We start from the raw sequence: 12051 nt of genomic DNA on the forward strand, positions 1-12051 counted from the left end.
GAAATCAAAACAAATTACATAAAAGTTATTCCTAAATCCTCATACATGATTGGACTTAGGACATATCTCTTTCAGATATTTTTTAAAATAATTTAAAAGTTTTCATTGTCATAACTTAAGCATCCCTCGATGGAGATCTCATAACGATCTTCATTGCATCGAGGGTTAGTTTTTGGTATGGCAGTTGTAGCCTTAACGTCTCCAAACATTAAAAATAAAAGCATATCACTGATAGAATTTCTTGAGATGAATGTCATTCCAGGCGTTCTTGATTGGCTGACCGTCGAGGTGTGAGAGCTCGTAGGTTCCTGCGCTGACAACCTTCGATACTTGGTATGGGCCTTCCCATGTTGGCTTAAGTTTTCCTGAGATGGTGGGTTATGATGCTGCGGAGTCTCGAAGGACGAGGTCTTCAACCTTGAAGCGCTTGTTTTTTACTTTTTTGTTAAAGTATTTTGCAGTCTTTTCCTACTGTGCGATCATACGGAGTCGAGATTCCTCTCTTGTTTCTTCAAGCAAGTCATTATGAAAACGCAATCCCTCGAGCGCAAGGGAAGGATCGAAGACTTCTACCCTTGGGGAAATTAAGCTTATCTCGACGGACAAGACGGCATCGACACCATACGCGAGGCGGAAATGAGTTTCACCGGTTGCACTTCGGGGAGTTGTCCTGTAGGACTACAACACGTTTGGGAGCTCGTCAACCCAGCAGTGGGGAATTTCTTCAATTCTTTTCTTTAATCCTTGCAGGATGTTTCTATTTATCACTTCTGCAAGGCCATTGGCTTGTGGATATGCAACCGAGGCCCTAACATGCTGGATTTTTAAATCGTCTAAAGCCTTCTCAAATTGTGCCCCCACAAATTGCGTTCCATTGTCTGAGACTAAAATCCTTGGGATTCCAAATCGAAATACCACATACTCCATGAAGAACTCAATCATTTCTTTCTCTCCGATCTTGGAAAGGGGTTTTGCCTCGACCCATTTTTTCGCATAATCGACTGCGACCATAATATACTGGCACCGATTCTTAGACTTTGGAAAGGGCCCTACAATATCTATCCCTCATTGAAAGAAGGGGCATGGGGCGAGAATCGAGTTGGGCTAAGTCGTGGGTCGGTGACTTATGCTTCCATGTAGTTGACATGCCTGGCACTTTCGAATGTAATCTTCACAATCTTTCCTGAGTGTGGGCCAGTACAGTCCCTGTCTAATGATTTTAAGAGCTAAGTTCTTTCCCCCGAGATGTTCTCCACATATTCCTGTATGAACCTCGAGGATTGCCTAATCGGCTTCCTCGGGGCTTAGACATCAGAGCAGTGGTTCAGTTAAGGAGCGTCGGTACAATACCGAGCCTATCGTGCAGTAGTTTCGTGCTTTGAACATGACCGAACGGGCTTCATTTTTCTCTATGGGGAGTTTATCTTCAAGGATATATTCGAGCAAGGGTTTTCGCCAGTCAGGATTGTTCTGAATATGGTTGGCTGTTGGTGTATCGATGGCTGGGGTTGTCAGGGTGTCCACATATATGCGGTCGAGATTGATTTGTAAATTTGATGAGGCTAACTTGGTGAAGGAATCTGCATACTGATTCTCCGCCCTATCGACATTCGAGAGTTTCAATGAAGAGAATTTTTTGAGAAGTTCTTGTGTGATTGAAAGGTACTTGACCATGTTCTCATTGTGAGTTTTAAATTCTCCGCTTATCTGTTTGGCCACCAGCTGAGAGTCACCAAAAATATCGATAATGTCGACCTCGAGACTTGCTGGCAGCTTTAACCCTGCAATTAATGCCTCGTATTCGGCTACATTGTTTGTTGCTTGGAATTCGAACTTGAGGGCTTGTTGGATCTTAAATCCTTCTGGACTGATAAAAATTATTCCTGCTCCCCCTGAACTGGTGGTTGAAGATCCATCTACATATAGTAACCATGATCGTAATTGATCCTCATCGGGGTTAGAATGTTTGGCCCTGAATTGGCATTCTGCCACAAAATCTGAGAGAAGTTGAGCCTTTATGGAAGTTCGGGGCTTGTACTCGATATAAAACTGGCTTAATTCAATGGTCCATGCTGCGATTATTCCCGTCATGTCAGGCTTATGCAATATTCTCTTGAGAGGTTGATTTGTCAATACGTGGATTTTGCCTTGCTTGGAAGTAATGTCGAAGCTTCTTGCTGGCGATGATCAGGGCGTATACGAGTTTTTCAACCAGTGGGTATCGAGTCTCGGCATCTCACAACGAGTGACTAATATAGTACAGTAGAACTTCATTTTCTTCGTCGAACCGAACGAGGACGGCTGCCACAGTGTCGTAAGAGGCTGAGAGGTATACACGCAAAGCCTCGCCCGGGATAGGCCGAGTGAGGATAGGGGGATTTGTCAAGAATGCCTTGAGCTCTACGAAACTGGATTTGCACTCATTTTCCATTCGAAGGCTGTTGATCTTGAGGCCCTTTTGATGACGACAAAGAATGGGAGGCACCTTTAGGATGATTGGGGAATAAATCTCTGAAGGGTTGCAATACACCTTATTAGCTTTTGAGATCTTTGATGGATTTTAGGTCCTCCATTTCTAGAATTGCCTTTGTCTGTGTGGGGTCAGCCTCGATCCCTCTCCGTGTAACCAAGAATCCCTGAAATTTACCGGAGGAAAGTCCGAAGGAGCATTTGCTAGGATTGAGACGTAAGTTGTGGCTTCGAGCATTTTCGAAGGTCTCTCGGAGATCGAGAGAGTGATTAACGGCGAACTTAGATTTAGTTATCATGCCGTCCACGTCGATTAGCATATTTCTCCCAATTTGCGATCCAAAGATCGTTTCCATCATCTGTTGAAAAGTCGCACCGACGTTAATCAGACCGAAGGGCATAACTCGATATTCGAAGACTCCCCTATGAGTGATGAATACCGTTTGTTCCCAATCATGAGAATCCATTTTTATCTGGTTGTATCCTGAAAATGCATCCATAAAGGAAATGAGCTCATTTCCTGCTGTGGAATCGATCAGCTGATCGATGTTTGGGAGTGGGTAAAAATCTTTGGGGCAAGCTCTATTGACATCCGAGTAGTCGACGTACATTCGCCACTTCCCATTGCTTTTCTTAACTAAAACGATATTGGAGATCCATGTGGGGAATTGGACGGGCTCGATGAATTTAGCCTCGAGGAGTCGGTCGATCTCTTGATCAATAGATGCATTCTTTTCGTCAGAGAATATTCGACATTTCTGCCGTATCGGCGTGATGTTTTTGTTGATGTGAAGGGAGTGTCGTGCAAGTATCTCAGGGATTCACGACCTGTCTTTGGGATCCTAGGCGAATATATCAGCGAACTCATAAATAAGGCATGTGATATCTTTCTTTAATGACTCAGGGAGATTTTTGCTGATCCTTGTAGTTTTCTCAAAGTTTCCTTCAAATACTTCAATTTCTTCGGTCTCCTCGACAGGAGAACAAGAGTTGTTGGTAGGCAGATCAACGAGGGATCTGGGGTCGATATCAAGCACTTGATTGACTTCAAATTCCTCATCCGTCTTTTCTTTGGAGACATTGTGGTTAAGTAGCATTGCCTTGCTGTTGTCTGGTCACCGATCATTTCTCCCACCCTAAAGTCCGTGGGGAATTTTATTTTCAAGTGAGAGATAGACGTTATAGCTCGAAGTGCAGTGATTGTTGTCCGCCCCAATATGGCGTTGAAGCTAGAGGATGCATTGATCACGCGGAACTTAATCACCTTCTAAACTTGACACGGTGGAGAGCCAAAAAGTACTGGCATGTCAATAGTTCCTACAACATGGACTTCATTGCCTGTGAACCCATACAGAGGTGTTCGAGAATTTTCCAGTCTTCGATCTCTGATGTCCATTCGGGAAAAAGCATGATGATATAGGATGTCGACGGAGCTGCCATTATCCACTAGCATCTTTTTGACTGTGTTGTTTCCCACACGCGTGGTGATAACAAGGGAATCCTGGTGACCCTCGATGAGATCATGACGGTAATCATCATCGGAGAAAGATATAAATGGGGAGGGATTCGCTCGAGGGTGTTTGGCTGTCGAGGGATTGACATTAAAAACTTCTCGAGCATAAAGCTTACGAGAGTTGTGAGAGAGGCCCCCAGCGGTTATACCGCCAAAGATGACGTCGATGACTCGGTCATTCTCCTCACGATGGTGGCGCCTTGACGCATCATCTTGTTGCACATAATGGACAAGTTATCCTCGGAGGATCTTTCCCTCGATGAGATTGTTGAGTTGGAAGCATTGCTCTGTTGTATGGCTGGTGTCTTCATCATACTCACAATATCTGGAGCTTGGAGGCCTGCCTGGTTTCATGGGTCTTGGGGAACGATAGTCTGGTTCTATTTTCAATATTGCTAGAATTGTTGCCTTTTCGGCGTTGTTTAGTAAATTTTTTCTCAGGTCGATTACGGGGTTGCCAATCCCTTTCCCTTTTATCCCTCAGAGGGTGGTCGACTATACGCGACGGTGAAGATTGGCGACATTCTCGGCGTCGTTCTCTCGCGGGAGATTGCGGGCTATAGCTACGGTGTCGGTCATATCTTGACGACCGTCAAGGGGATTGTATGCAGCTTACGGCTTCTTGAATCATCATGCGATGTTCTATAATCTGAAATGCAGCTTGAAGGGTTTTTGGCCTTTTTTCAAAAAATTCTTCTAGGAGTAGCCCATGTCTAGATTTATCAATGCCCGCTGTCAGGAAATTGACTGCCATCTGCTCTATCAAATCGGGGATTTCCGCTATTTCTTCTCTGAATCGAGTTAGGAAACGTCGGAGGCTTTCACCAGAATGTTGGTGCATTGTCATCAAGGACGCTGTGACTTTGATTCCTTTGTAATTACTAGAGAATCGAGCTTGAAACTTGCTCTTTAGGGTTGTCCATGAGTCGATTGATCGAGGGGGCAGATTGCTGTACCATCGAAGTGCTGTTCCTTGAAGGCACGTGGAGAAAAACTGACAATGGGCGATTTCTGAGTGGCCGAAGAAAGCCATGCGACCGTCGAATGTGTTGAGAAATGCCAACGGGTCTGAAGATCCGTCGAAGTGATTGAGGGCAGGAGTTTTTAGCGTCCTGTCAATGCGTGCCTTCTCGAGGACCAATGACAGGGGGCTTTCGGAGACAGTCTCGAATCCTGATTGATTTCTCATTATGGTGCGCATTTGAGCGATTTCTTCCTGCATTTTGGAAAACTCTTCATGGGAGATGGACTCTGTGGACTCGGTTCGCTGAGAGACATCGGCGGATGATACTGTGCGCTGTCGACGCTCTCGCGGTTGTGAATATGTTGACTCTGTCGATGGTTCATACTCATATTCGGTGTCATCATCTTCATCGTAGAGCTCATCATCTTGTCCCTGGTTCTGTATTGATGTTTGTTGGAACTCTCGACGGAGACGATGAATTTCACGCTTTCGCTCGAGCTTGGCTTGAAGCATTCGAGTCTCACGTTCTAGGAGCACAAGTTCTTCATCTGAATCAAATGACTCTTCCGGATCTTCTTTGTTTTGAGCTTTTAGCCATTATTTCTTTTCCAGATGGAGTCGCATGTCATTTAAGAGAACCTTCTTGCCTTTGGATGTCTGTACTTTGAAACGCTGATCTGATGTGAACTTTCTCTTCTTGTCTCTCTGATCCGCATCTATCAAGTTCACCGGTTGATCATGAGAAGGACCCTCCGGTGGGGGAAACAAACATTTCGGCTTTAACGCCGATTGTTTGGGCGGTTCCTGACCACCGTGGGTCGAGGAGTCGACGGCAATTTTTGCCGTCAACTCCTTTACCTGAGTTGGTCCGGCCGTTCCTGGATCAATCTCTTCAACAATCATATCTCGGTTGGATCTGTAAAGTAAAACTCTTTCTAGCGCCAAATGATATGCCTTTAATATTATTAGTATTAAGACTATTATTAAGAAGGTAATCTCTTTACTTAATTTGACAACCTCTACAAATGAGGTTTTTGTCTTATATTTAGACCAAGTCCTAAATGGGTCTTCTCTTATAAAATGAGCATTTTTGGACTTTACATTATGTTCTATAATTATCCTAATTATAACTATTTTGGGCCGTATTGTATTGGTCCAACATATAAATATCCAGTTAAACAGTAGAGAAGTCTTGGATTCCAGCTGTGCTGAATCATATACTGCCCATACTCGCCTCGTTAAAAATTAGGCTAGCTCGAGGCAACCCTGAGTTTATACTGATTTTAATGTTGCATTACTTACACTCGGTTCTTTAATCTAGAGAGAATATTTCCTCGAGATTAATATGAATTTAAACCGAGCTCAAATTTTTGTTCAAAATTGCTTGTTAAAAGATTTCATGTTAATATGTTACTTGCCAGCCTTGCAAATGATTCTTCTATAAAATGCAGAACAATTATTTGTTTTGCATATTCAACAATTTTATATTATTGAAATGTAGTCAATTTAACTTAAGATAGTGAAACTAAATTAGATCGATTCAAATTAGTTGAAACTTGGGGAGTATGTGTTGCAGCTAGCTGTCCTATATAAAATTGAATGTTGACTAACTAAGAGCAGTGATCGAGAATGGTTCAGTTCATCCTCATCCGCCGTATTTGACATTTATTCATGCGTTAATTTCCACATCACAATCTAAGTTTACAAAAATTCCACTTCTTCTGGGAGCACTAGCCGTTGATTAGCACCCATGGAAATCATCACTGAATCTCTCAGCTCTATCTCATTGTCGTGGCTTCTATCTGTTACTGCCCTTCTCCTTGTCCTCTTCCTTGTTTCATTGTTTCATGGACTGTTTTCGAAACAAAACTTCGAAAATCTACCCCCAGGTCCTCCAAGACTTCCTGTTATAGGCAACCTTCACCAACTTGGAAAATTGCCTCATATTTCTCTACACAAACTGTCCCAAAAATATGGCCCTGTGATGTACCTTAAATTTGGACAAGTCCCTGCTGTGGTCGTCTCGTCCCCAGAGATGGCGAAAGAGGTGCTCAAAGTTCATGATATAAAGTGCTGCAGTAGGCCTGATTCTTATGGTATGCGAAAACTATCATATAATCAAAAGGACATCTCTTTTGCTCCTTACGGTGAATACTGGCGAGAGATGCGTAAGATTTGTGTTATAGAACTTTTTACTGTCAAGAGGGTTCGTTCATTTCAACATGTTAGAGACCGCGAGATAGCTAAATTTGTAAACATTATTTCACAAGAAGCTTTAGACCCTAACAATAAATCCATTTACCTTGATAAGAAAATATTCTCTCTTGCAAAAAACATTATTTCTGAGGTTGCTTTTGGCAGTAGTTCTGTGGGAGATAAGTTTGAGGAAGATGAACTTCAGAAGACTATACAGGATGTTATGAAAGTGACTAGTGGCTTTTGTGCAGCAGATTTCTTCCCATATTATGGATGGATTATTGATCTATTAAGTGGATTTCGCCACAAGATGGAGAAGTGCTTTATTGAGATGGATAAATTTAATGAGAGTATTATCAAGGAACATCTTGATCCTTCTAGGCCTAGATTGAACCATGAAGACATTACTGATATCTTGATTGCTCTGTCCAATGATGAAACTGGTGCCCTCCGTTTCTCAAACGATCATATTAAAGCTGTCTTTGTGGTAACTCTGAATTTCTTTTACTGTATTAATATGTCCATATTATTGGTCTGTTTCTGCTTTCGATTCCTTGCTGTGTGACTATTTATCCTTTTTTTTTTATATATATAGGAATGCTGGTTATAAGTTTATTTATATATTCAATGATTTAGTAGGTTCAGGCTTGTTATGATGTCCATGTTTATGCAAGTAGGATGAGGGGATCTAATAGTGTACATTATGTAAATTTTACTTTAAGCCCCGGCTAACCTCTAAAAATTAAAAAAAATAATTTTAGGCACACCTGTTTTATGATCCTGGTTCCACCATTGTTTATCAATAATGCACAAATGGGCTATCAGATATGTATCATGTTCAGTGTAACATGCATGTTTTCTCCTGCTTTTAGGATCTATTTATGGCTTCAATAGACACTTCTTCTGGGACAATCATATGGGCGATGAGCGAGCTTGCCAAGAACCCACGGGTAATGAGAAAGGTGCAAGCTGAAATTAGGAAGATCGTAGGGCATAAATCAGAAGTAGATGAGAGTGAAATAGACAAAATGAAGTACTTTAAGATGGTGGTAAAGGAGACCCTCAGGTTACACCCTCCAGTGCCACTACTTTTACCTCGAGAAACAATGCAATACTGTAAGATTGGGGGCTACGACGTATACCCCAAAACCAGGATATTTGTTAATGCATGGGCTATTGGCAGAGACATGAATACATGGTCGAAGCCAGAGGAGTTTTATCCCGAGAGGTTTGAGGACAGTGAGATTGATTTTAAGGGTCAGCATTACGAGTACATTCCATTTGGTGCTGGTCGAAGAATGTGTCCTGCAATGACAATGGGTTTAGCTTCCGTGGAATCCATACTTGTAAATCTGCTGCATAGTTTTGACTGGCAGTTGCCTGGAGGGATGAAACCTGAAGACATCAACATGGAAGAAGAGGTTGGCTTGACTATAAACAAGAAATTTCCTCTTCATCTCGTACCAATCAAACATGAAACTCAAACGGAGTAAATGGCCTCTTTACTTGTATTTGGATGATTTTGTATTAATAAGTTTGATTTGCATTACTCAATATTGAGTATAATGGTAAGGGTATTTGGACTGCCTGCTAGTGTTTGAGCACTCTGCACGACCTGCCTTTTAGAATGAAAAGTTGCTGCCTCTGCCTGATTGTCCTCTCTTGCTTTATATGTTTTTACACAGTGGGTGCAATGTGACAATGATCCGAGACAGATGATTTATGTGACATAATTTGAGTAAATATGTATACCATGCATTCATACATAAACCTAGTAGCGTCAAAGACCACAAACATCAATGTAAGAAAAAATGACAATTACATCTGCTTTTTCTACTCAATTGTACAATAACGACAGTTATGTAAAAACATAATCATATTTTGCTGATTGAATCTGCCGTTAAGAAATGCGTTTCAAATCCTATACCCATTTTTATATACAATCTGAAGTTGTGGAGAGAGACTGAAATATTGATAGGTGGAGAGAGACGGACACACGTCATTATAGTTGAATATTTAATATAAAGATTTCGGGGAAAAGGGGAATGCATAGGAAAGTGAAGATGGGAGAGCCGCGTCATCTTCTCCTCTATTGAATCATCGCCATGTTTGTTTTCGCTCGGTGATTGTAGGTGACATCACGTACAATACCCACACATCACACATCATAAGCGTATTTTATATGTTAAACATGTTACTTCTATCATAGTTGCCTATTGAGTACAATATTTTATTAATTACTTTATAAAGAATGCATATTCACCTTACCCCAACGTCAACGTTTAATGCGTACTCCATCGGTTAAAGATGACCATTTGCGCAAAATCAGTCATTTTTGTCGAGTTCTTATCAAAACGTGCTAAATCTGTCTTTCGACCTCAATGTAATTGTAGTATACATTTGGGCTTTTTCATGTTATTAAGTTCGGAGTAATGTTGGGTACTATAATAGTGTCCTCCGTTGAAGCTTTCTTGATAGATTCCGTTGAAATTTTATCTGATATCCGTTGAATACCTCTTGACTAGCTTATCCGTTGAAGGCATATTGAGTCATCCATTGAAACTTGTACTTTAGAACTTTGAAGATATTTTCTTTAGCAGTTGATACTTGATACTCTTTCATTTATACAAAATTATAAGGCATTTTATATTTACACTTATCCCACCTATTTTGTATATCTTGCTAGTAATCAACATGAGTTAGAAATCACTATAACTCCCTTATCCCTCAACTATCATAGTATATAGAATGTGCTACATACTTATTACTATAAGCTACTCCTTCAAAGTATAGACAGATTGTGGTTATCCGTTGAAGGCTACTAGATGACACTTAACAATTCTACCTAAGGTGTTTTGGTGAGTTATTATCAAGCCTAGAACATATTCCTAACAATCTCCCCCAATTTATGTCTAATGAAATTATAGGCATAAATTCAGATTGACTTAATGATAACAAAACACTCTACAAAGATAATATATTGAAATATAAATAAATTGCAAAGTGATGCATTAAAATAGAAATGTATAAAGATGGTTGATAGAAGTTTACATGTCAATATCAAGGTGCTCCTCTAGTCTGAAAAAATTACTTTTTTCCTTGATTCCCTTATTTTCCTTCCCAACTTCTCATTGTTTTTCTCAATCTGGAGTTGAAGTTGTCAGTAAAATTCAGCTTCATTTTTTTCATTTATATCCAGCATCTCCTGTATCTCTTTGAGAGTTTCATTTCTTGAGATTTTGAACTGGTCTTCAATTCTGAAAAATCTTCTGTTATACTTCTCATCTCTAAACTCCATGATCCAGTAAGATTTCAAGTGCACTCTTTCTACGGTATTTGGAATGGTTAGAACCCTTAGTAGTGCGTTAGGATCTCTCTAGTTTTGTCTGATTTGATTTATTTTCCTTAGAATTTCTGATTTAGCAAACTTTGTGAATCCAAAGTTTTTCTTCATTGCAGTAAATACCTTGGTTAAACACTGTAGCTTTCCTCAAGAATCCTGTAGAATGGCCATATTATCTCATTACCACCCTTGTATCTGAAAACCAATCTCTCTGGAAGTCTAGTGGTAGCATCAATTCCTCTCACTTCTTCCGATTCAACCGGATAGAGCTCAATATCAGAAAATTCTTTGACGTCACTGTAAAATGCGTAATTTTATTTTTAATTTATTTATTAGATATTAGATATATTTCCGTTTACATAAATATTTTAATTTAGAATATTTCATATTTTTTTATGCAAGTTATTTGAGTGGGGAAAAGATTTGTTATTTGTGGAAAAAGTGTGACAATAAATTAGAAAATTGAAATCTTTTTAATTTAGGTATTTGTGTGTGTCAAACATTTTAATTTTAGAATTTACTTGAAGAGTTTATATTATTTCATAGTTGAAATTAGATTTTGTGTGTCTGTATAAAGAAAATACTCGTACAGCTCTCTTCGGCAAAGTGGTACTTGTCTGCTTCATATTTTATTGAATATTTTAATTATTGCGTGTCTTCCTTCTTAATACTGATTTAGATTGATGTATGTTCTTCCACACGTGTATGTGTTTATTTGCACATTTATTCTAGGTATGTACCATGTTTTAAATAGAATATTAACTGTTATTGGCATGTCTTCAACTCACTTGTGACAAATTGAATTTGTGCACTTTTAGTTTGTTTTGCATTCAATAAGAACTTAATTATAATTTAATTATTTATTCATTTGTTTTATCCGTGAACATATGGTGGTAGAGAGTAGATTGAATGCATTAAATTTAGGTGGTACAAGTTTAAGTTAATTAAATTATTATTTGTGTGTTGTCTATCATGTTTTAATTTTTGGGTTAACAATAATAAAAAATTTGTTAATTAAGGCTTGATTAGTTAATACTTATTGTCATGCTGATATCCGGGTTTTGTAATTAGAAGTTAATAAACTAAATCCTTAATTTACATCCCGCATTTTAGTTATCAATACTATACTATTATAAGCAGAACAACCTTAGTTGTTTGGTTGTCAGTCGTTGTTCGGTACATGAGAATAAGTTTATTTTTTAATTTAGAAGAAAATGGAAAAAAAGCCAGAGTCATGGTTAAACACATTAACACGGGACATAGTCATGTTCAAACACACTGTTAGAACGAAAATACGTGCTAAATTTACACGTAAGTATACGCGTTCGCAAGTAATATATAATTATTTCTAGTTCGTTCCCAAAGAGACTAGTTTAGGTTAGGTTCAATATATGCACTTATGCAACAATGATATGACTATTGTTCAATGCTAAGACAAATACAAATTGGGTTTTGATTAAACTAAGAGATTATACTAAATAGTATTAACTAAGAGAATTGAGGTTGAATTACTTATATAAGACAAACATGGGATTCTAACTTCATTACTACTTCATTCAAAGTCAT

General features: G+C 39.3%; 2 protein-coding genes across 2 annotated transcripts; one reads left to right on the forward strand and one right to left on the reverse strand.

The window, feature by feature from the left end:
- Positions 1-1311: 1311 nt before the first annotated feature.
- LOC141674302 (uncharacterized) lies at positions 1312-2091 on the reverse strand. The gene has a single exon (XM_074481028.1). It carries the CDS (start codon positions 2089-2091, stop codon positions 1312-1314), a length of 780 nt encoding a protein of 259 aa, XP_074337129.1.
- Positions 2092-6492: 4401 nt separating this feature from the next.
- LOC141671039 (cytochrome P450 71B34-like) lies at positions 6493-8992 on the forward strand. The gene is made up of 2 exons (XM_074477121.1): positions 6493-7629; positions 8015-8992. The coding sequence occupies exons 1-2, from the start codon at positions 6697-6699 to the stop codon at positions 8633-8635; spliced, it is 1554 nt and encodes a 517-aa protein (XP_074333222.1). The 5' UTR covers positions 6493-6696; the 3' UTR covers positions 8636-8992.
- The last annotated feature ends 3059 nt before the right edge of the window (positions 8993-12051 follow it).

This window comes from Apium graveolens, chromosome 7, assembly GCF_009905375.1.
Source record: "Apium graveolens cultivar Ventura chromosome 7, ASM990537v1, whole genome shotgun sequence".
Classification (NCBI taxonomy): domain Eukaryota; kingdom Viridiplantae; phylum Streptophyta; class Magnoliopsida; order Apiales; family Apiaceae; genus Apium; species Apium graveolens.